Source organism: Protopterus annectens, chromosome 13.part0 (genome assembly GCF_019279795.1).
Source record: "Protopterus annectens isolate FY-2018-M chromosome 13.part0, PAN1.0, whole genome shotgun sequence".
Lineage (NCBI taxonomy): Eukaryota > Metazoa > Chordata > Ceratodontiformes > Protopteridae > Protopterus > Protopterus annectens.
Genome location: NC_056747.1, coordinates 1194878734 through 1194905484, shown reverse-complemented (window position 1 = coordinate 1194905484; position 26751 = coordinate 1194878734). Strand labels below are relative to the sequence as shown.

The window sequence follows — 26751 nt, the reverse complement described above, 5'->3', positions numbered from 1 at the left end:
TCAAGTAACAGCCATTGGTAATGTAATATTGTATGAAGTGATAGCACTGAATGCAAGGAATCCGTATGTTTCAACAGACCCAGGGATTCAAAGTACTGAAGATCATATTGTGTTGTAAATTGTCTTTCTATTTTCTTGGTTTTAATTAAGAAGGGGGAATTGATAGAGATTGTATAAATTAAAATGCTATTCCCCAAAACTATACTGTATGTGCAGTAAAAGAAGAAAATATGCAAGGCCAAATAGTTTTCAAAATAATATGACTTGCTTTGCAAGCACAGTTAAGTCATGACCTTTTATTAAAAAGATTTCCTGTAAATGTTCAGCTTCAATATTAATAACATATAGCTGTAGGCTTACTGTAAATGGCATCCTGTTATAGAAAAAAGGAAGTTGATCAACAGGGACTTTCTGTGAGATTTCAAATGCAGGAATAAATGAAATAGAATACAGACACTTCAAGTGATGCAAAGATGACGTGGAGACACTTTTCGTGAACTCTTCAGATACAGCAAGGAAGAAAATAACCAAAGAAGGAAATAAAACAAAATTAATATTTGTCATTTCAACAGAAACTGTCCAGGCTAGAAATAACCAATGGACTTTTTCATGACACAAACAGAAACCAGAAGAACAAGTCACAAGGACATTAAAAATAACACTGACATTTAAAAAAGTATATAAACTGGACAGTATTTTTCACTCTTTAGTGATGTCCGTGGTGGTGGTGCTGCGGTAGCGTCGTCGCCTCACAGTAATACGCTGTCCGGTTCGATTCTCAGCTAGAGCGTCTTCTGCGTGGAGACATGCGTGAATGGGCGTACCTTCGTTGAAGGTTGTGCGTCAGGGCTGGTAACTCGGCATGTAAAAATCAACTACCAATCATTAGCGGACCGGAGTTCCTCTGTGGCGACCCCTAACCGGGAAAAGCCAAAAGACACAAACAGTGATGTCTATGACTGAGTGTGCATCAGTCATTAGTTTGTGTCTAGCTGTGTTAATAGAATTGAAATAAATCTGACAGTATTAAGTGTTTGGCAAGAATTTGTACTAATACAAATAAATATTAACAGATACAGTTGTACGGTGTCTGTCTGGTCACTGCTAATAATATTTTACAAGTATTGCTCCAAACCTGGCAATAAGAAAGCAGCCAATACCTCTATTAGGATCATATCAACAGAAAGACTTGATCCTGACAAAACTGTGGCAGAAGGGCAAAGTTTTAAAAATTGGAGACAGATTTTTTTGTGGAAAATAATTCAATGTGCATCAGCAGAAGTGAAACAAATTTATCCTAGCAATCTGGGAATATCAAGAAGCAGGTGTGAGATTCAAAATTCTATAACCAGCTGTCTTCAGAATATTTTCTTTCTGAAGGATCAAATACATTTTCTGATTCAGAATAAGCTAAAGACAAAAATACAACAAAATGTAAGCCAACAGAAGTGAACTCTCCCTCTCATTATTCAGAAAAAAATGCTCATAGAGAGACTCTGCCAGTGAAAATGCTCCAGAAGAGTACCTTGGACTTGAACCACATTCTTGTGTTGGGAGATGGAGATGAACAGCAAGGAGACTAACAACACTAGAAACTGTGAACAATACGAAATTATAAAGCGCCAATCACATTTGAGAACTATGGCTTTGCAAGAAAAAAGTGGGTGAGAAAGATTGGATTTCTGTTGGTTTTGTTAAATTTGTGGATGGACTGCAAAGCAATTACCCTACTTTATGTGATTAATGTTTAGGACTAGAAGGAGATAAAAAGGAAAAAGTAACTAAAAGAAAAAAAACTATTTTTGCTCTTAAAAATAAAATACTGAGGAGCAAAACAATGAAGGAGTATATGTACCAAAGTCCCATTCAAAAATATATTCGTTGTAAGGATGCGATAAAATCCAGAACACTCAAATAAAACTGAATAAATTTATTATAGTAATTGAGTAGGTTAGCGCTTTCGCTGGTTAGCTTCTTCAGACCTCATACAACAAAATGCCCATAAACACGGATTTAAATACCCAAAAAGGGCGCGAAAATTATGAATACTAATTCGCATTCTTTTAATACATTAAAAGTCATTCATTAAAACCACATTGATGCATTAAATCAACCACTGAAAATACATATATCTCAATGCAATGTATATAAAAACATTTACATATAAAAATGTGTCTACACAAAAGAATATATATGTGACACATTAAACTTCATGAATTATCTGCAATAAAACATAAAATGAACAATAAATATCTAAATGTACATGCAGCAGAAAAAATATATAAAAAGAATGACTGAAAATGAGAAGCATATAAATAAGGGAACATCTGTGGCCCTTTATTTATTATGTCTCAAGCTCCTCATTTTTAACAATGGTCTCAAAGGAACTTTACCATTGAGACCTGGTGACACATCAGATCTGAATTTAATTATCCAGTGTGTTTCTCTAGCTTGAGTGTAATTGTCTATATCTCCTCTCCTGATGGTAGTGTATGTCCGTTCTAGAATCCTAAACCTAAAGGAGTGTTCACTGCCTGCATCACGTACATGTCTGGCTAAGGCATTGTGCAAGTTCCCCTTCCTGACGTGATATATGTGCTCACGAATCCTGTCCCTCAGACAGCGATTCGTTTTTCCTATATAAAAAGCTTGACATAAGTCACATGTAGCCAGGTATACCACATTTTTAGTCATACAGTCTCCTTGGGCCCTAATCTTGAATTCTCCTAATCCCAAAGGATGTACGAATGTGTTGTCCGTGGATATGAACGAGCAAAAATTGCACATATTGCATGGTTTAGTGAAACTCTGCTCTGTGCAGTACTTATAACCCTGCATTTTAGGATAGCAGAGAAGACTTTTTAAATTCTTTTTGTTCTTATAGACAAATTTGGGTCTATCACCTGTAATTTCCTTAATTTTAGGATCTACTGAAAGTACATGCCAATGTTTATTAAAAATGTCCTTAATGGGGCCTATATCTTTGGTATAATACACAGGAAGTAATATCTGTTGTGTAGCCCTGACTTGATTTACTTGCATTCCATCATTATCTATACTGTTCACGTCCAAACCTCCTGTATTGCTATTATCAATGGAGAAATATGGTTTGGCTCTTGTATCCCTTAAACCGGGCATATCTTCTGTTATAGTCATCAAATCCATGTCTTTGTAACATCTATCACTCAGCATCTCCTTAAATCGAGCAATGTCCATCTCATATTTTGCATCCATGGGGGTATACCTAGAGATGCGTATCGCTTGCCCTCTCACTATGTTCTTATATATATAACCCGGATGCATACTGTGCCGATGCAACAAGGTGTCCTTATTTGGACAGGTACACCCACACAATTGGAGTCTTTTTTAGAAGAAATTAATACATAGACAAGATTTTTGAAATTCACAATGGAATGGTCATATTGTTACATTCCTTATTTAGACATCTATGTTGAAAAATTGGGCGATGGTTCAGTAAATACTGGGCTATATCGCAAACCATGTCATAAGAACACCTTGTTGCATCGGCACAGTATGCATCCGGGTTATATATATAAGAACATAGTGAGAGGGCAAGCGATACGCATCTCTAGGTATACCCCCATGGATGCAAAATATGAGATGGACATTGCTCGATTTAAGGAGATGCTGAGTGATAGATGTTACAAAGACATGGATTTGATGACTATAACAGAAGATATGCCCGGTTTAAGGGATACAAGAGCCAAACCATATTTCTCCATTGATAATAGCAATACAGGAGGTTTGGACGTGAACAGTATAGATAATGATGGAATGCAAGTAAATCAAGTCAGGGCTACACAACAGATATTACTTCCTGTGTATTACACCAAAGATATAGGCCCCATTAAGGACATTTTTAATAAACATTGGCATGTACTTTCAGTAGATCCTAAAATTAAGGAAATTACAGGTGATAGACCCAAATTTGTCTATAAGAACAAAAAGAATTTAAAAAGTCTTCTCTGCTATCCTAAAATGCAGGGTTATAAGTACTGCACAGAGCAGAGTTTCACTAAACCATGCAATATGTGCAATTTTTGCTCGTTCATATCCACGGACAACACATTCGTACATCCTTTGGGATTAGGAGAATTCAAGATTAGGGCCCAAGGAGACTGTATGACTAAAAATGTGGTATACCTGGCTACATGTGACTTATGTCAAGCTTTTTATATAGGAAAAATGAATCGCTGTCTGAGGGACAGGATTCGTGAGCACATATATCACGTCAGGAAGGGGAACTTGCACAATGCCTTAGCCAGACATGTACGTGATGCAGGCAGTGAACACTCCTTTAGGTTTAGGATTCTAGAACGGACATACACTACCATGAGGAGAGGAGATATAGACAATTACACTCAAGCTAGAGAAACACACTGGATAATTAAATTCAGATCTGATGTGTCACCAGGTCTCAATGGTAAAGTTCCTTTGAGACCATTGTTAAAAATGAGGAGCTTGAGACATAATAAATAAAGGGCCACAGATGTTCCCTTATTATATGCTTCTCATTTTCAGTCATTCTTTTTATATATTTTTTCTGTTGCATGTACATTTAGATATTTATTGTTCATTTTATGTTTTATTGCAGATAATTCATGAAGTTTAATGTGTCACATATATATTCTTTTGTGTAGACACATTTTTATATGTAAATGTTTTTATATACATTGCATTGAGATGTATGTATTTTCAGTGGTTGATTTAATGCATCAATGTGGTTTTAATGAATGACTTTTAATGTATTAAAAGAATGCGAATTAGTATTCATAATTTTCGCGCCCTTTTTGGGTATTTAAATCCGTGTTTATGGGCATTTTGTTGTATGAGGTCTGAAGAAGCTAACCAGCGAAAGCGCTAACCTACTCAATTACTATAATAAATTTATTCAGTTTTATTTGAGTGTTCTGGATTTTATCGCATCCTTACAACGAATATATTTTTGAATGGGACTTTGGTACATATACTCCTTCATTGTTTTGCTCCTCAGTATTTTATTTTTACGATTTATCTTGGCTGTTTACTACGGAGCATTAACTCCAAGCGGAAAGTGTCACTGTTTTGGATATTTTTGCTCTTAATTGCATCAGTATAAAACATTTCATGATATAAACTACATGTATATAGTAAAGTACATTTGTGTAGTAATGTAGTCAGGGATATCTTAAATATGGGGGTGAGGGTGAGTCTTTTCAGCGACTGCTGTACTTGATAAAGATATTAAAGTACTTTAGTTTTACAAAATAGGCATTACTATGTAAAAAAGTGAAGACATGCTGAATAAAGCATGTTTAAGTTACTACTATAAATAAACGAACCAACACTAGTAAAATGACCAGTCCCCTACCAGGAGAAAAACAGCTTTATTGCAAACACTGACTAAGTGCTTTCACCTACCACTGGGCTTCTTCAGAGTCAGTAAACAATACAAATAACATTGCTTAAATACTAAATTAAAACCAAATGAAATCACATGATTGCCATAAATACAATTAAATATTAACCCTCCAAGAGCTAGGTCAAACTTGAAATCTTGTGGAGCTGAAAACAGTTTACAATATAAACACATTTGTGTGTGTAAATAATATTCACATAATTGTAAATAACACTATAAACTGATAAAATTTTAAATAAAATACTAACATGAACAGTAAAATGTTGTAGTACTGTCATTAACGTTATTTAAACAAATTGTGATTTGAGATTTAATATACAGGCTGTAGAAATGCTGTCATTAATGCCTGGTGTATTTGAAGCATCAAGGCATTAACTGCCACAAAACTGCCACAAGCATTCCTTTACTTCAAATAGAGTTTTAAAATCTCTCCCAAAATCTTTCGTAGATAACTTGTCTATGAAAAAAAATTGAAATTTTTTGTAATTCGTACAAACGTTACTGTGATTAAACAAGGCATTCGTGGCTTTCTTATTCTTAATATCCCTAATGTGTTCCAAAACGCGAAGTCTGAGTTTTCTTGTGGTCATCCCTACATAAAATGCGGCACATGACAGGCAAGTAGCCACATGTGACCATCTTAGTATTACAGTTACAATGTCCTGGACATCTTAAAGTTCTTTTGTAGCTGCAAATTTGTACATAAGGTCTGTCATTAATTTATTTACAGACAATGCATGTGCCGCACTTACTCATGTGAGAGTCTGTTATCTTGACTAAAAGAATTTCAAACAGTTCTTTCAAATTGGATCCCCTGCTGTTAAACTTAGGGGCAATTCCTATTATATCCTTGATGTCTTGGGTAAAAACACTATCCCATACAGCATTAATGATATTCCTGACCTTAACTGTTGTTGGATTAAACTCCAACACCATACCAGCAGAGTGGTTGCGACTAGGGTTATTTTGGCCTTAATTGTTAACTTTGTCAAATTTTCTGTTGTTGTCCAAGAAGATGGGCATAAAATCCCTAGATGATCTTCTCTCTGTCTCCGCACTGTTCTTATTAACTCCATCAGATAACCTCTGTTCCCGAACATGTCAACTAAATGAGCCATTTCAGCTTTGAAACAGATATCCTGGCTGACCAACCTACATGTCCATATAATTTGCCCCTTAACCACATTTTTCCTTTGGTGGTCAGGGGGGCAACTATTGTAATGCAAAAAAGGAATTGCTATACGTGTTTTTGCATACGTGACTGCCTGGATTAATACATGCCCCTGGCGTAATCTAAAAATGTGTGTTTTCTGTACGCAAATAGGCTTGAAAAATAAGACAGAATGATGAATGCCATTAGAAGTACAAATTCTCTTGCATGTGCAATGATATTGCCTTTTTTCTTTAGCAAATATTCAGTAAAATTTCTGCATTTGAAGGCAGTTGTCATTCTGTTGTGTTTCCATTGAGATGAGAGGTCTGCAGCAGCAAGTTGTAAATCCTGAAAATTCTGAGCATTGTTTGACAAGGGAAATGTAAAGTTTAAAAGTACAAGGGACAAGCACAGTTGAGTAAAAAATAAAGTTTGATATTATTGGAAGTGAATAAGGGAGCAGTTTCCCTAACAGTCTTTATACATCCATGCATTTAATAGAACAGTGTATTATTTTTTATTTTATTTATTTACATTTGTTTACCAGGAAATTCCAACTGGACACAGGTCATTACTCAGGGGAGGCCCGGGGAGAAAAGCTCCACAAAAAGACATGGTAGAAGGTAAACAATAACAATCAAGGTATGTATACAGTAGAGGTGATCATGACATGGAGAAATACAGGAGCAAATTAGGTGCAATTGAGTTGTAAGCTCTAATTACAACATTGAGAAAGAAGTAAAACACAAAAGTGCTACAAATTATCTAAACAGTAACTAGATGATAATAATAGACTAAATGAATTACTAAATCCTGGAAGGATTAACAAGCAGTGAGTAACCTTCAGTTCAGTTTTATAGTGAGAGGGGAGCGTTTACATCACGTTATCGAAAGATGAAAATAGCGAACGCTATTTCACTGAACCTAAAATATCTAAACCACATATCGAACACTCAGAACAGCAAATTTTTTCCTTGGGAAAAATATCGCTATTCCAAAACACACACACAACACAAGCACACCTAAAAAACATCAATACACACACATACACTTATAATCCTACAACTAACCCTACACTAAACTATACATACACTACTTATCTATCCACTTACCTTAACCCAAACCCTAACCCTAAGGTCCGTCACTTTAGCACACTCGCCTAACCCGTGTCCTAACACTAACTCACTTAACCCGCCCCTAACCCTAATTCACCTAACCTGCTCCCTAACCCTAAGTCACCTAACCCACCCCCTAACCCTAACTCACACCCTAATCCTAACCACCACATAATCGCACACTTACCTGAACCCGATCCGTAAATTTCCACCACAGCGCTGAAAATAGCGAATCCACAGAACCGGTCAACCAAATTCTTTCTCTAGGAAAGAATTTGATGTTTTGCAGCTTCACTATTTTTAGCGTTCGCTCAAAACGGATTGATATTAGAACATTCGATGTTTTAAAACTATGATGTTCCGATATAGACCCTAGAGGGGATACTTTATCTAAATCTGGGAAAGGAGGGTCTATTAGATGGGGTTTGGACAAGGACAAAGCCAGTGAGAACTTAGGTGAGATTTAAGTGCAGTCTTGAAAAGACTGCAGGAAGGAAGGGTAGTTATGGTAGTGGGAAGGTTGTTCCAAAGCTTGGATACAGCGCAGGAAAATAGTGCTTCACCTGCTGAGTCTTTGGTGACCTGGAATAGATATTTGTTGCAGGAGCATACTGGTCTGGAAGAGTGGTAGGGTTGGAGAATTGTATGGAGCAATGGGATTCGGAGAGGGCGGTTTACTAGCTTATGAGCAAAGGTTAGTTGAGTTTGGTGTAGGAGTTGTGGGAGTTAAAGCCAGTCAAAATCTCTAAGGGAGACACAGTGGTGGCTTTTATTTAAAGATAGCTATAAAAGACTTTGTAAGGCTTAAAGTTAATGTTTTCTGAAAGCATATAAGATGTTTTTTCACATACGGGAGGGGAATGGACATAAGAACAGACAATAATGAATGGAAGTGGGAGCACAATCTATATCATGCACTTCCAACATGGATAACCTTAATTTTAGGTTAAGTAATGCCTGTGTGTGCAGCTGCCAATCTGGAGCAATTGTTCCTGTCAGGAGGGTTAAATTTCATATTTTGACGGTGTAAACAGTATTGCGTGTTTGTTTTACGTTAATAGGTTATCGGGGTGTTATGAAAACGTATTTAGGTTTTTGTTTGAGGGTTTTTATTACAACAAAGTCTTGAAAAATGTGACATGGGTTCAAATGGAGATGACAAACAACTGTATAAAAGATCAAACTGCCAAACAGCGTATGCACACAACACAAAAGTTGGAATACAAATTCAAAAAAGCTGTCATGTATAATAGGTGGATATATAATGGTTACACTATCCATACTATTTTGGAAGGTAATGGACTTAACAAGTATAGCCAAAAAGCTAAGAGTACTGAATTATATTAATAAATGCAGAGTGCAAGTCACAATTTGGAAAGAAATGAGCATGTGAATTTGATAGAAAAAGGATTTCAGGATGGATATTCAGCAAAATATCAAGGAAAAAGGAAAAGGGGAGTAATTACATTAATTACTTGAGGAGCTCCAACAGCAATAGATGAGGGGGAAAAGGAAAAAGTGTAGACTTCTGGTAGTAAAGGGCTACTGGCAAAGAGGAGGAGGATTACAATGGCAAATGGAGCTAAAGAAAATTTTGGGTGAAATAATCAGCTTTCATCACAGATTATTATTTATAAGTGGGGAATGGAATTTAACTTGCAACGATGAGGGTGTAATCGGGGGGACCTAGAAGGGACAATATAATAAAAGAGGGCAGACTTCTGAAGAAATTTACAAAAATGTTTGGTATGGAAGACTTGAATTCAGTACTAGGAACTATGAGAATTTACATATTATTCCAGAAGGTACAATAACTGGCCTAGACTATATAGAAATTACACTGTAAAGGAACATGTGCATTTAACTGAAAGCTTCAATACATCAAATAACTACTTCAGATCATAAACCAATAAAAAAACAAGATAAAAAGCAGGGAAATTAAGTGAAAATGAGACACGGGTGCTATCCCACCTACCTATTAAAAAGAGAGAAACTCGAGTAACAGGGGGTTGGAAATTATTTGGGAGTTATTAGGGAAAACAGAAATTTCTTCAAAAGTCATAACTAGTGAATGGGATAAAATGAAAATGGAGTTCAAAAATAGGGTAGAAATAAAGAAAGATATGGTTAAAAAGTAATAGGAATTACTTAAATGGGTGACAAAGTTTAAAGTATTACAAAATAAGGGGAATCTCTCAGAACAAGAAGAGGCACAACTGCAGAGTGCAAAAGAGAAAATTATGGAATAGCTGGATAGTACACGAGTTTAGAAAAATTGCTGTTGAGCAACTGTTTTTTAATAACTCTAGAGCACAAAAACTTTTAGCACAATGACTTGCAGACAACAGAAAGTGCTGTTGCCAAACTTAAGGAGACTATAACAAGAAAAATAACCAGAGATACTGTAGAGGTTTTAGAGGTATTTCAGAAATGTTATGAAAATTTGTATAAAGCAGAGAAATGTGGCAATCAAGAAAGTGCACTCATGGAAATATTTATGGAAGACATAGGTATGCCAAGGTCAGAGGTAGATGAGGCTCCAACAATTAAGAACAGTAATGTACAATCAATCTTAGGAAAGTCTCCACAAACAGATGGTATTCCTGTGGAAGTTTGGAGTGAAGAAAGTGAAAGATATGGAAGATTTTGTTTAACAGTACTTTAAAAGGAGGAAGCACCGACATTTTGCAGGACAGCTGTGGTGGATATAATACCTAAAGATTATAAGTTCCATCAGACCCAGTGTCACACAGGCCCATTTCAATTCTAAACCATGATTATAAAATGTTTATGTCTACATTACTAAAAGAACGGCAAAGATGTTGCAAAACTGATATACATGTATCAATGTTGTTTCGTAAAAGGAGAAGCAAACAGTTAACATTAATGGAAAGAATAGTTGTGTAAGAACTTACCATAACGATAGATGTCCTTCTCTTCTCTGTTTCAGTATTCTTTACATGAAGGTGTTGCTTGCCCAGGTGACCCGATGTCAGCCAGTATACCAAAGTTATTTACTACTGTAAGGTGCATGGTACGTCCCACATAGGCAGCTGTCAGACGAAGGCCATAAGGGTGATGTATGGGCACACCATCTTCAGAAGTGAGGCCCCAGGAGAAGAGATAGTCAAAGGCGGAGGGAGTCAATACATCCAAGAATCTTAATTAGTGGGGAAGGGGGGTGTGACAGAATACTGCAACAAAGAGGAGAAGATCTATCGTTATAGTAAATTCTTACACAAATATTCTATGTCCTTCTATTCATCTGCTGAAACATTCTTTACATGAGGGAGAGTACCAGAGCTCATGATGCAGACAGGGAAGTGGAGTCAGCAGATGAATTTTCCAGGAAGCCATGAAAAATGTCTTTGGCAAACTCAACCCTAGATCTGGAGAAGGAATCCAGCTTGTAGTGTTTAGTAAAGGTGTGGACAGAGGTCCAGGTAGCAGTCTCTAGGATAGAATTGGTGTCTAGCCCTTTGAGGAAGGCACCAAAGAAAGCCACTACTCTGGTGAAGTCAGCTTTGACCAAACAGGAGGGGGTTTCCCATGGTAGGCATAAGCAGAAGGTAATGGTTTTGGAAATCCAGGTAGAAATGGTTTGTTTGAACACAGGTAGTCCCATAGCCCTGGGATGGAATGAGATAGCTTGTCTGAGTTCCAAATAGATTTACTTTTGTGAAGGTAAAATCTGAGTTGTCTGCGCACATCAAGTGTGTGCAAAATCTTCTCACTAGAGTTTTGGGGAAAAGATAAAAAGGTTGGTAGGTGGATGGCCTAGTTTAATGACGACTTTGGACATAGAGATTGGGTTGGTGCGAAAGGAGACCCTGTCTTTGTGCCTAGAGCTCAGAGACCCTTCTGGCAGAAATTAGGGCTACTAGCAAGATAGTTTTCCAGGTGCACGGTTTTAAGGAGCTAGAGGAAGCTGGCTCAAAGGGTGCAATGGTCAGCTTCTCTAGCACAAAGTTTATGCCCCAATGAGGTGGCACAGGCCTCCAGGGAGATCTAATGTGGATGACACCTTTGAGGAACTGTTTGGCCTCAAATCTAGATGCTAAAGGGAAAGAGGTAGATATGCAAAAATGGCTGACAGATGTGCTTTTACAGATGAATACGCTAGGCCAGAATTGAGCAAATCATAGGTATAAAAGAACCTGAGGGGGATCCACCGTTAGTGGGTCCAGGTTACGAGAAAGACAACACATTGAAAATCTTTTCCATTTGGATAGATAAGATTTCCTAGTATTGGGTTTCCTGGCCTCTGCAGGACTAGAAGCACATCCTCTGAGAATAGTTGCTGACAGGTATTAGGGCTCTATCACCCACAGAGTCAGTTGTACAGATGTCAAGTGTAGGTGGATGACAGAGACCTTTTGTTGTGTGAGCAAGTCCACTCTGTGAGGTAACCTGCGACTGCCCTTGGCTTGGTGTAGAAGGGGAATCAATGCGGTCTTGGCCAATAGGGAGTCACCAACAAAATTTCTGGTTTGTCCTGCTGAATCTTCATACATGAACAGCTAATCAAAAACTGAGGGTAATGCTACTCAATGCTAGAAGTCATCTAAATCTCAAAATGCACTCACTTGATGCACTCCTTAAAATGGAGAACATAGATATCTGTGCAGTGACTTGAGTCCTGGTTCAAGGCTCCAGAGAGCACCCCATGCACTACCAGGCTATAACTCATACCACACTTTTCGGCCATGTAACCTAGACCAGAACACTAAAGGCAGAAGTGTGTCCACATTCATTAAGGATATCCACACCTCCAGGCTAGTTGCTCAGCATAATGCATCTGAGGTTATCCAAGTGCAACTAACTCTGGGTAAAACTACAATCCAAACTACAGCTTGCTACAGATCCCCCACCATGCTCCAGGATTCTAATAATTGGCAATTTCAACTACCCCACCATTAACTGGTAAAACTACTCATGTACCAACTACTTCGCTCAACGCTTTCTGGAATTCATAAATTCCAATGCCCTAGATCAACTTATCCACAATCCCAACAGGTGAAACAACATCCTAGACCTAGCCATTACCAACATGAGTGACTGGTGTTCCACACGTGAAGTCAACTCCTCATTGGTCCGATCCGACCATAAGCTTATCACTCTAGATATCCACATCCCCACCCACCCACCATTAAGGAAACCATGGTAAAAAATTTCTCCACAGCCAACTTCATGCTTCTTAAGACAGAAGTGGCAAACTTCATGACACCTATGCAGATGGACAATACAGTTACGACTGCTGAATCCTACACAAATGCACTATATAAGCACTTAAACGAATGCATGGATCGTGCTATCCCAAACATAACCAAGACGCTATCCTCCAAAAAAAGGAAGCCAATCTGGTGGTCCCCTGCCATAAACACACCGTAGAACAGAAGGAAGAAACTGTTGCAAAAGAGAGTAAAATCCCATGAGTGGAGGAGCTCCCTGGTCAGCCTCAGTAAGAAATTGAGATACCTTATACGATCCTCCAAAGATAACTACGAAAACAAAATCGCCACTGATTCTAAGGACAACCACAAAGCATTCTATAGCTATGTCAAGAATCTCAATGGCAACACCCAGATCTGCTCTGAGTTACAGCACAACAGCACGAAAATTACAGAACCAACTGATATTGCCAACATCCTGGCAGATAGGTTCAGTGCTAACTTTACCCACCTCTCATCCCTACAGGGCCCATATCTATACAGGAAAAATGCAGAGTCCCTGTAATCACAACAACGCAGGTAAAAGCTGCACTCTCTAAAGCCAAAAACACAGCATCCATGGGACCGGACAACATCCCAGGCTGCGTTTTACACGCACTTCAGAACAAACTAGCTCCCCACCTAAGCACCATGTTCAATCATAGCCTCACATTAGGCTTTGCGCCCACTGAATGGCACACAGCAACAGTTATCCCACTCCACAAAGGGGGAGCCACCACTGATCCCGGGAACTAACACCCTATTAGCTTGATGTGCCTGGTCTGCAAAGCCATGGAACATGTCATCATGGAACTCAAAGACATTGGTAACCTCCAAACTCTGGACCCTACCCAGCTCGGGTTTGTGAAAGGCAGATCATGCCTCCTGAACCTGATCGACTTCTTTAAGGCAGTCACAAAAGCCGCAGATGAGGGTGGTTCATACAGCTTATCTTGACCACGCCAAGGCTTTCGACACCATCCCCCCATTCTGGAATTATAGCTAAACTTAATAAACTAGGTATAAATCCCTACGTCACAAGACAGGTTGCCAACTGGCTCACTGACAGAACCCACACTGTAAAAGTTGCAGACTCCACATCTGACTTCAAGCCAGTGACAAGTGGAGTACCACAGGGTTCAGTCCTGGGACCTCTCCTGTTTGGTATCTACTTCTCTGAGGTACAAGCTAACACAAAAAGCCTTTGGCTAAGTTCACAAATGACTGCAAACTAGGAGCCATAGTTGAGTCCCCAAATGATGTGTACATCTCTACAGAAGGGCCTCACTGAGACAGATGCCTGGTGTCAGAGCCATGGCCTCAAGCTCAATGCCAAAAAATGCATTGTCATCCCATGAACTACCACATAGACAGGAGTGTACTTAACACCGCATGTGTGATAAAGGACCTTGGGACCCAGGTGGACAGTAGTCTCTCCTTTAATAATCACATCGACAAAGTAGTCAGGAAGTCCTGCTACATGGCACACCTCATCACAAAAAGGTTCTCATCCAGGAAAAAAGAGATCAGTGTTTCCCTCTACTCGACACTCATTAGACCCATTATACAGTACAACACCCCATTTGGAATGTACCTTATAAGACATCTGCAGCAGCTGGAAAGGTCACAGAAGTACCTCACAAGGAGGCTTACTGGCCTCAAACAGATCCCCTACACTGACCGCCTCGAAAAGCTCCAGCTTTACTCCGTAGCATATCGCCTACTCCGAGGTGATCTCTGCCTAACATATAAAGCTATGTCAAACCCAGAGCTGTTGGACATGCTACACCTAAAGAAATCCCAATCCCTCCGAGCTACATGCTGTAGAGACCTAAACATTGTCACCACAATAAACAGGACATGCTGGAAGGACAGATTCCTATCCCAGAGACTTCCCATACTCTGGAACAAGCTACCCATCTATGTCAAGCAAAGTTCCTCATTAGCACTCTTCAAGAAAAATCTTGATGAGTGGATGGGAAATGCACCCCGGGGATCACTTCTGCGGCTCTGCTCGACGGTGGCACAGGAAAATAACTTTCTTGGGTGGCATAATCCAGGGAACCTTGTTGTCTAGGCTTACTTAGGCCCTTGAGCCGATAGCCTAGTACCTACCTATGAACCTATAAAGAAGTAACCACATAAACTCTGGTGCAATAACATTTCTTAACATCTGCAATAAAACATATTTGAAACTTACTTTAATTCATACAAAACACTCTACATAGTGAAAACCATAAAAATAATATAACAAAGATGAAACATAGAAAAGATCATCAGTAAAGTAGAAGTTAAAAAAAATAGAGGTTGGAATTTATGGAGTGCCTGCGAAGTGAAGGATTTGCTGTAGAAGGTCTAACACAGGTTACATCACAGCATGATGGGAGTGCATCCCTAAAGCAGGGAGAAACAGGAAGATCAGAAACATCTGAAGAAGAAATATGGACATGTGAAAGAAAGACAGATTTAATATGGTGCAAGATTTATGAAATAAGAATGCAAAACTAACCATTACAAAAAGAGCAGCACCAAAGACATCTGGAGATTAATACAAAGGAATCTGGACATGGAAAACTTTACAATACAAAAAATAAGAAGACAGAGAAAAAGTAGAAAAGGAGATTAGCAATGGAGAAGTTAAAGAAACAGAGGTTATGGAGTACCTGCAAAATGAAGGATTTAGCGTAGAAAATCTAATTCAGAAAGCACCACAGCAGGATAGAGTAATGGATATCCAAATTAAGGGGAAACCAGTAGAACAGGAAGCAATTGGTCAGGTGCCACATGAAGATTATACTGGTTTCCTGTGGAAGGCTCCAAATTAACGTTCACTTGAAGCTAGACAGCAAAGGAAGGAACAGGAAACTGTGGAAACCGATGCAGTCAATGTTGAGGAGTGACAGCAACGGATGGCACAGGATGAAATTGATGAGCCTGTGTCAGAAGAAGATGCTACAGAACCTTCTACAGAATGCCTGCAGGAACTGGAAAACAAAGGATGTGCCCTCAGTTTGGAAGAAAATGAGGTAAGAGACGAATTGCTTGATTTAATAGATATGGACAGATACATTAAGATGAATGAAAGAAACAGACTGCAGAAGTCTGATAAAACAAATGAACACAGTAATTAGGACTGTTCATAGAGATCCATGCGATACAACAAAAGTAAACAGGATATATTACTGTGCAGCTAAATTAATAACTGATAAAGTTCTACCACTAGAACACAGGGTAGTGAGGGAAAAGGGGAGAAATTGATTACTATCATGGAAATATTGAATAGAAAAAATTATAAAGCAACTAAGACAAGAAGTGTCACTGTTAGAAGACTAAAGAAGAGGGAATAGATGAACAAAAATACTAAGACAGATGTGATAAAAGCAATGCACAATATTAGAACAGACCAGGATCTATCATGCTCTACCGAAAATAACCTAAAAATTTCAGCACAGGCAGAAAAACTTAGAAGATATGAAGATAAATATAAAGGAAAAGTGCAAAATAAGCAATTTACTGATGACCCAAAAAAGTTTTATAGAGAACTGGGAAATAAGGTGAAAGGAATTGAAAGACCGCCAAAAAAAGAAGAAACAGATTTTGGAGAAGTATCTATGAAGATCCTGTGGAACACAACTAAGATGCTAAATGGATAGAAGAAATAAAAGAAGAAATAAGACATTCAAAGGTACAGGACATGAAATGGGATGAAGTAACAGCCAGTGAGATTGAAACAAAGTTAAGAAAAGCCTCTAATTGGGAAACTTCAGGCCCAGATGCAGTATCTAACTTCTGGTTAAAAGTATTAACATCTTTGCATATAGATTTAGCCACGAGTAAGAAATATTTTATATGAGCACTCAGAACAGACATCAACCTGGCTAGCAACAGGAAAAACAATGCTCCTACTTAAGACTGAACCTGCATGCTACCCTAAAAATTATTGACCAAAAACTTGCCTTCCGATAACGTGTAAACTATACACGGGAACGGATGCAGACAGAATTTATAGTCTCTTAGAAGAAAACTCAATTATGGCAGTAGAACAAAAGGACAATAAAAGAAAGTCATATGGAGCAAAGGATCATTTGTTGTTAAAGTCATAGTGGAGAACTGTAAAAAGGGGATGAATCTAAGTATGGCATGGATTGACTACAAAAAAGCATTTGATATCCATGAAGAATACTAGAGTGCTTAAAAATGTATAAGATACACCCAACACTGATCGACTACATTACAGTGACCATGAAATAGTGGCAGACCACTTTGCAATTAAGCCATGATAAAGGACAAATTGTTATCCCAGGGATGCACAAATTCAAAGGGGGATACTCCAGGGTGACTCTCTGTCACCGTTACTAAAAATATGTGATTTTAAAATGTTGAATTAATTGGTTCAAAGAGTGCTTGTAACACAAAAATGTTATTAATGTTTTCAGCAATGGATAGTGTGTGGTAGGATTTAGTTATTTAGTGACGTTTAAATTGATGCTTTAGGTCCACTAGAATGTATATTAATATATATTTTTATGGTATCAAAGGTATATATACATTTATACATAAAACAGTTTATACACATTTGTGGTTTATAGGCTTTTAAATATTATTTGTCTGTATTCTTTACACAAATTGTTCAATAAATTATTTATATAAATAGTTTAAATATATTTCTAATACTTCATAAAACAATAGCGTATGAAATGTTATGAGATTAATGCACTATGACGTTGAAATATAAAAATATATTGATTTTGGTTTTAAATGCATATTAACATTTTATTGGGGACTGGTTAGTGTAATAAAGTAATTAATGAATTGGGTGCGGTTGTTTAGGGTATTAAAGAAGGTGTATGTGCTATATTATTTGTTCTGAGAAAGTCCCGACTGAGGGAAGAAAGCGCTAAACTTGTGGAAATAAAAAGGTTGGATTATAAGTTTTGGATACTTTTCTGGTTGTGGAGTGGACATTCTTCATTAGTCTATGTAGATGTCAATACGTATATTGTAATGCTTGTAGTGGGCACTTCTTATGGACACACAAACACACTTTTCCAAACATGTATGTTGTTCATAGGGATGCGGCATTCATAGCACAGAAAGTGCTATTTGCTGTTCACAACTGCCCATAACAATATGCTGCACATCTATCCCGTCCCCATCCACAAGGACTTGCAGAACTCTATGGTGGTGTAGCAAAATGAATAAGATCAGACAGAGTAGGGTCTCTCTATATATATACAGAAAAATCTACACATACACACACGCATCTAATTTTCATACTGTACTTTGAATTTACATAATGTAAATAGTCAAATATTGCTTCTTTGCATAAGGGAGATATGTACTCAGAAAACTGGCAAACCTCCTTCAGTGAGGCTTTTCTGAACTGCACTCCGTCTCAGAATATTTATGCATGGGCAGAATAACACTGTTAAGCTGCACTTTCAAAGCAGAAGGGACTGAACTCTGCCTGAACATTTTACAGTGGAAATTATCAAAATATAGCACAGTAGGCACCCTATAGTGCCTTTTTTAGGCAAGGTTCAAATGACAAATTCACCACTGTAACAGGTACAAGCAAGCAAAATCTGAGGGTAATGCTACTCAACGCTAGAAGTCTAAACCTCAAAATGCACTCACTCGAGGCACTCCTTAAAATGGAGAACATAGACATCTGTGCGGTGACAGAGACCTGGTTCAAGGCTCCAGAGAGCACCCCTGCATTACCAGGTTATAATTCATACCACACCTTTCAGCCACCTAACCTGAACTGAAACACTAAAGGTAGAGGCGTGTCCATATTCATTAAGGATATCCACACCCCCAGGCTAGTTGCTCAGCATAATGCATACAAGATTATCCAAGTTCAACTAACTCTGGGCAAGACTGCAATCCAAACTGTAGCTTGCTACAGATCCCCACCAAGCCCCAGGATTCCTACTCCTCTTTTCTTGATACAGTGGAAAATATTAGGGTACAACCTAACACCCTAATAATGGGCGATTTCAACTACTCCACCATTAACTGCGTAAATTACTCATGTACCAACTCTTGTGCAAAACGTTTTCTGGAATTCATAAATTCCACCGCCTTAGATCAACTTATCCACACCCCCACGAGGGGCAGCAATATCCTAGACCTGGTCATTAACAATATGGGCAACCGGTGTTCCACACCAGAGGTCAATTCCTCGTTGGTCAGATCCTACCACAAGCTAATCACCCTAAACATCCACATCACACCCTCATCCCCCATTACAGAAACCATCATAAAAAATGTTTCCAAAGCCAGCTTCTTAAGACAGAAGTGGCAAACTTCACAACACCCATGCTGACGGACAATAGAAGTACGACTGATGAATCCTACACAAATGCACTTTATAAGCACTTACACGAGTGCATGGATCGTGCAATCCCTAACAGAACCAAGATGCTATCCTCCAAAAAAAGGAAGCCAATCTGGTGGTCCCCTGCCATAAACAAAACTCTACACAGAAGAAAGAAACTGTTGCAAAAAAAAGAGTAAAATCCCATGATTGGAGGAACTCCCTGGTCAGCCTCAGTAAAGAAGCTGAGATCCCTCATAAAATCCTCCAAAGCTAGTTAAGAAAACAAAATCGCCACTGATTCTAAAGACAACCACAAAGCATTCTATAGCTATGTCAAGAATCTCAATGGCAACACTCAGATCTGCTCTGGGTTGCAGCACAAGGGCACTAAATATATAGAACCAACTGATATTGCCAACATCCTGGCAGATGGGTCCTTCAGGGGATAAGAGGGGGGGGGGGTAACATTAGCACTGAACCTATTTCTACACTGGAAGAATGCAAAGTTCCTGTAATCATGGCTGCACAGGTAAAAAAAACACTCTCCAAAACCACAGCATCCATGGGACATGACAACATCTCAGGCTGTGTTCTACATGAACTAGAGAATGAACTGGCACCCCACCTAAGTACCATGTTCAATCATAGCCTCACCTCAGGCTTTGTGCCCACTGAATGGTGCACAGCAACGGTTATCACACTCCAAAAAGGGGGAGCCACCACAGACCCCAGGAAATACCGCCCCATTAGCCTGATGAGCCTGGTCTGCAAGGCTATGGAATGTATCATCATGGAACTTATAAACAATGACATTGGTAATCTCCAAACTCTGGACCCTACCCAGTTCGGGTTTGTAAAAGGCAGATCATGTCTCCTAAACCTGATAGACTTCTTTGAAGCGGTCACCAAAGCTGTAGATGAGGGTAAGGTGGTTCACACAGCCTATCTAGATCTCGTCAAGGCGTTCAACAGCATCCCCCACTCTGGAATTATAGATAAACTCATTAAACTAGGTAAAAATCCCTATGTCACAAGATGGGTTGCCAACTGGCACACAGACAGAACCCACACTGTGAAAATTGCAGACTCCTAATCCAACTTCAGACCAGTGACAAGTGAAGTACAACAGGGTTCAGTCCTGGGTCCTCTCCTGTTTGGTATCTACTTCTCTGAAGTACAGGCCAACACAGAAGGTCTTTGGCTAACTAAGTTCGCAGATGACTGCAAACTAGGAGCCATAATCAAAACTCCTAACGATGTGGACATCCTACAAAAGGGCCTCACTGAGACAAATGCCTGGTGTCAAAGCCATGGCTTCAAGCTCAATGCCAAAAAGTGCATCGTCATCCCTTTTGGTAAAAACTTTGTGCCCATAAACTACCACATTGGCAGTAGTCTACTTAACACCGAAAGTGTGATAAGAGACCTTGGGACACAGGTAGACAGTAGTCTCTCCTTTGATAATCACAGTGCTACAGTAGTCAGGAAATCCTTCTATGTGGCACACCATCACAAAAGGTTTCTCATCCAGGAAAAAAAGAGGTCATTGTTCCCCTCTACTCGTCACTCATTAGACCCATTATAGAGTACAATGCTCCTTTTGGTATGTACCTCACAAGACATCTACAACAACTGCAAAGGCCGCAGAAATACCTCACAAACAGGATTACCGCCCTCAAACAGATGCCCTATGCAGCGTTGCACATCGCCTACTCAGAGGCAATCTCTGCCTAACATACTAAGCTATGTCAAACCCAGAGCTGTTGGACATGCTCCACTTAAGAAATCCCAATCCCTCCGAACTACACATTCTAGGGACCTAAACATTGTCACCACAACAAACAGAACATGCTGAAAGGATAGATTCCTGTCCCAGAGACTTCCCATACTTTGGAACAAACTACCTATCTATATCAAACAAAGCTCATTAGCACTCTTCAAGAAAAATCTTGATGATTGGATGGGCGATAGGAAATTCACCCCGGGGATCACTTCTGTGGCTCTGCTCGACAGAGGCACATTAAAATAACTTTCTTAGGTGGCGAAAACCAGGGTACCGTTTGGCTAGACTTATACAGGCCCTAGGGCCAATAGCCTAGTACCTTACCTATGAACCTATAAAAAACGGGTAGAAAAAATGCCGTCAGTGATGCTTTGAATCTATAAAAGTTAATTAATGCCATTCAGCAGGGGAGGAGGATAGCAGCTGTTTTTTTCTCTCAAAAATATCACAAAATACTTGGAACAAGTGTAAGACAGTGCTTAAACTGTGCATCACTAAATTCATGACAATTGGTTTTGTTATACTCACTTCTGTGTTTATTCACTGAATTTGGGTTAGGCATCACTTATTTACTATATTACTTCTTTATCAACAACAGAGCTGTGCAAGATAAAGGAGGAAATGTGGAGAATGAAAACAAACTAAAGAATGCAGTCAAACCAAGAGTTATGCATTAATATTCTTGTTTTGTCAGTTCATTTTACCTTCCAGTTGGTCAGGTGTTTAGACTCAAATCACTACACACCTTAAGAATTTTGTAATTGATAAAATTCTTGCCTTAAGCAACTAATTATTTTTCTAAGCTAGACATGGCTAGAACTTATAGCAAAAACACCTGAAAAAATTTGCAACCATGTGGGACATGGAAAGCAGTGGCATACCTACCTACCCAGGCCAGTCCCTAAGTTAGTGCAATTTCACTGGCTCTCAACAGAGGAGGATTCAACTGCTTTTTCAACATCAGCACAAATAAGTTGGGTAGAAAGCTTCAATATTCTTTAACTTACTACCTTCTTGCTCTGTACGTAGACATTTTATATCACCCTTCCTTGATTTTTTTTTTTTACTTTGTACCAAGAAGTTATGGGAGACTATCAGCAATGACGCTATCGACCATCAAGAGAACCCTACAAATTTGGCAATCTATTTTAGGTGTCCAGCTTTTCCGTTAAGACAAAGACAGCTATATACTTTTGATTACGGAATCAACCATTTTTTAAATTTTATATAAAACTATACAGTAATCTTCAGAATATTTCTATGTAACAGAATGGAGTGAACTTTAGAATATTTCTATTAATAAATTTTCACCAACAATGTTTAATTTTTAAAAGGCTATTAACTTTCTGATCAGTGAACAAAAAACTTCTCAATTGGGAACAATCACAGGGTTTGTTATATCACATCATTACACTTGAAAATGTCCTATAATAATGTATTTTTAATTACATTTCCAAGTGTTCAATAACTACTTAGTGATGACATTTTTGCTTAATTTGCGTTATACTTGGACTTTTTCCACGTTACGTGGTTTAAGACAGCATCTGTGCACTACATACATAATTCTTAGCTAGATTTTATGTATTTATTACTACTTTACTATCATACATTACTAATTTCTTGCAATGTTGTTCCTATTTTAGTTAGTAAAACAAAACATTACTGACAAAACAAGTTACTGTAACAGTGACCTTCCCATTAAGAACATGCATTACTGCTGCATAAAAATTTAAAAAAATTCTCGTATGGAAGACAGGAGAACAAAGAACTACAAAATAAAAACTCTTCAGAAACTATTTGGTTGAATACTAACAATCATACCATAAAACTGTCAGCAATGGGAACACTTAAAGTTTGCGATTCTGGGAGATTGTGACCAAATAATGCTCAATGAAAATGTACCAACAAGCACAAACCAATGCCATTTTTCAACTTGCTAACATGTGGGCAAAAATCTTAAGACTTAACTCGTTTTAAGGGTTACATATTACATTAACAAAGTTTCAGTACTTCGAATACCATATGGTCAACACCAAATGATCGAAGTACTAAAACTTCGAAAATGTAAACACAAACAAAAGTAACTGCTGTGAGCAGGTGGGCAAGCACCCCTGCACCCCCACCTACTTAAATATACCAACTCTGAGATCGCACTTTAACGAAGTTAAGCACAGGAAAGGGAAGGTTTCCCTTTCCTATGCTGTAGCGCGATCTCGAGTTGGTAAGTGTGGGGGGTGCAGGCGGGCTTGCCCCCCTGCCTACACCCTTTACTTTTTCTTTCTTTGTTTTTTTTTAAATAATTTTTTTACGAACATTCGAATACTTAATCGTTCGATCATTAAAGGTCGACCTTTAGTGATTCGAACGATTGAATATTCAATGTTCCAATAGGAACCCATTTTAACAGCCAAAAAGCGTCAGGTACAAACATGCAAATACTGCCCAAGGCACTGAACTGTAGAGTTAAGAAACCCTAGCTCTATCATAACTACCACAAAAACATCAACAGAGCTGATCCAAACCACCACACATTCAGAACAACTAACGATGCACTAATGCATACAACAGAAATAGGATAGCTGTGTGTATATATGCAATGCTTAACTACAATAGAAATGCAGACACAAATTGCAAAGGTTATGGCGCAAGATTCTTAAAGTCCTCTCAAGATGCCCTAAGAATAAAAATGGGAAGATGGAAGCAAAAAGCATTAGCCCTCATTACTTCCAAATCTACTAGAAGCAAGCCATTATAATGTAGATCTAGACCACAAAACAAATATACCACAAAAAAATGTTTAAAATTGATCTTTAAGACTATGAATCAGTAAGTCAGTAAGAGCCTGGGAGAAAAACACTGAAATAAGTAAAAATGAACAAATGCCAGCTTTCCTTAAAGTGATAGTGTTACCTTCTCTACATACCTGAGAAATCCTGTCTGTTGTCAGGATAACTCCTCGCTCTGCACATTCTTGATTTCCTAAAAGGACTGAAAGAAAAATGAAAACCAAAGTCTGTCAAAGATCAGGTATCTTACATAACTATTTTATTAAATTATGAAAAAAAAAATGTCTGGTCTCTACACTAGTACTTAATCGGCAAATAAACAGCTCAGTCACACTTTTGTTTCCTCAAACACTCAGGCAAGCTTTCATTTGCAACTCAATGTCTGTCCCCACTCCATCCTCTTTCTGGTAACAGCCTATTTTCAATGCTACCAGCCACATGACAGCTCAGTGCAAATATCAGTGCTATGCATCAGCTCTTCACAGCAAGAAACCAAGCAAATTACAATAAAAATACAGGAAAAAGTAAACACCTTGTAAGTAGTGCAGGAAAGCACTCTGAGTATGCAGTAAATACATATAAATTAAACACACTGCACAAGAAAACGCAAAATGATTGCTGGAAGAATCTACACAACAATTAAATGATCAGAACACAAGAAAAAACACAGCAACACACAAAAAAAGTGTGTACAGACATAAATGGCCATTCTGTTATCTGAAATATGCTGAGTTAGCTCGGAGCAAAGAACATGCGTGTGATTTTTTTTTTTTTTTTGTGTGTGTGTGGAGAGCTGCCCCTTCATACCCCTTACTTAAATAATGCATCACAAGGACCGCTCTACTTCTAAAATATGGAGCAACCTCAAGTGTAATTAACGAGTTTGCTGCGTGTGTGTGTGTGTGTGTGTGTGTGTGTGTGTGTGTATATATATATATATATATATATATATACACACACACACACACACACACACACATATATATATATATATATATATATACATACACACACACACACACACACACACACACACACAGGATTCCAAGCAGGTCACCAATCATAACATGCTTATTATGAGTTTGAAACATGGGGACCATAAGAGAACACATAACTAAGGGTTATGACTGGAGACCCAATCATAATTCTTTGTAGTGCAGAGAACTTTATCTAATACTGATAACAGAAAAAAAAGCACCAAGTGTTTTTCGACTTTCAAGCCGTAAACCACTTGGTGAGCAATCAGAAAGACAGTGTATCTTGGTACCTTATGATTGCTTCTCAGCTGAATAAATTTTTGTAGAATGTACAAATGTTTGCCTCATACACTTGGTCTGTTTCTCATAACATCAGTGTTTTTTCTGACAAATACTGAGGATTGAAGTCACTACATAATGACATATATTTGAGTTTCAGGCTTTGTATCCTTCAGAAAATACAGGAAAACAAAAAGCTGCTCAAATAACAGCATCTGTAAGTTTATAAGAGGACATCAGGGACCAGTTATTGGCACAGACAGTAGGGAGAAACAAATCATCATGGCATATTTGACTGAGTAGCGTAAGACCCAACCTTAAAAAGTTAAGCAGGGAGTGCTCAATCAACATTTCTTAATATCAGGTCTTGCGCTACACTAGCGCTTAACTGATGTGTCTTTTGCTGGATATTGGATCATAATCACCATGCTTCCTGCATTACATATATATCATAGGTGTGCGTACATATATACATGCATTTTTAAACATATGTAAGTACACACAGCCAAAAGCACTCCTAATAAGTGAAAGCAAGACAGGCTGATCACAAATTTCAATTCAAACATTAGCCACAAGTGATCCATGCAATAAAAGCTTTCTAATAAGTAAAAATACAAAACACAATACCACAGTAAGCACATTTCTCCTGAAAGGGACTTCAGACTGTGAATACAGCAAAATTCCTGCATTTTATATTACATATCCCAAGCATGAAAAATATGTGGACTGGTTCACAGTAAGTTCTGAGAATACTTTAAACAAAGGATGGACTAGTCCTTGTGAAGACCTTGTCTTCTTGGATGTATCAAATAAGATTATCCAGAAATCATGGCCTTCATCCCAGAGATCCTTACATTTCAAGTAAGGGCTAGCAAAAAAACTTATTCCTGTAAAGGAACTTCTGACTGGTTAAAGTATCAGTTTCATAAGGTGGATGGTTTAAGTTCTAAATAGCAATGATGAAGTCCCACGCTGAAGGAAGTGGTCTTACTGGGGCTCTGAGGTAGACAACACCCTGAAGAACTTAAAAATGCGGTCAGAAGAAACAAAAGGGTCTAAGGTCAGAAATGTGCACATTTATTAAGGAAAACAGTAGACACTCAGAAAACTGCTTTGGAAAACTAATCGAGAACCACTGGAACACTGTCTGAGCTAGGGTCTACTCTGAAAGCAAACCTTTTCCTCCTCACATAATTAACCACCACCATACATTCTGGGAAACAACCTCTGACTGCTAAAAAGATCTGGTTCAAGAATAACATCTGCCTCTGAATGAACATGCAAATTATACATACAATGACTTTCTGCAGCAATGGCCCTAACTATGGAAATGGGGTCTGCTGCATTTGAAACTGGAGTTCCTTCATACTGGTTCTATGGCTAGGAAGAATCTTGCTTCAGGAAGGCAGGAGATGAAAGATGCCCAAAGGTGAAGACTTACTAGGCCGAGTCCTACGACAATGGTGCACTAATGGTGGCCCAAGTCCTGGAGTCACAATTCCAAGCAATAATGCCTGATGAAAGTGTTAAGACATGAATCAAGTGGTCACCACAAAACTGCCTGAAGACACTTAAGTAGCCACATAGGTTCATACTAGGCTATCTGCCCTAGGGCATTTATAAGCCTAGCCAGAGTGTGTTTGGCTTTCGCCACCCATTTTAAATTAATTTTGCTATGCCCTTCTTCGAGGTTAGTATACTGTG

The 26751-nt window shown here is 38.4% G+C and overlaps 1 protein-coding gene across 1 annotated transcript in view; it reads right to left on the bottom strand.

The window, feature by feature from the left end:
• MAP3K3 (mitogen-activated protein kinase kinase kinase 3) overlaps positions 1 to 26751 on the bottom strand; it is a 1217405-nt gene that overhangs the window by 517223 nt on the left and 673431 nt on the right. Inside the window, exon 10 of the mRNA XM_044055195.1 lies at positions 23929 to 23993. Coding sequence (XP_043911130.1) covers positions 23929 to 23993 — 65 coding nt within the window. The remainder of the gene's footprint in view (positions 1 to 23928; positions 23994 to 26751) is intronic.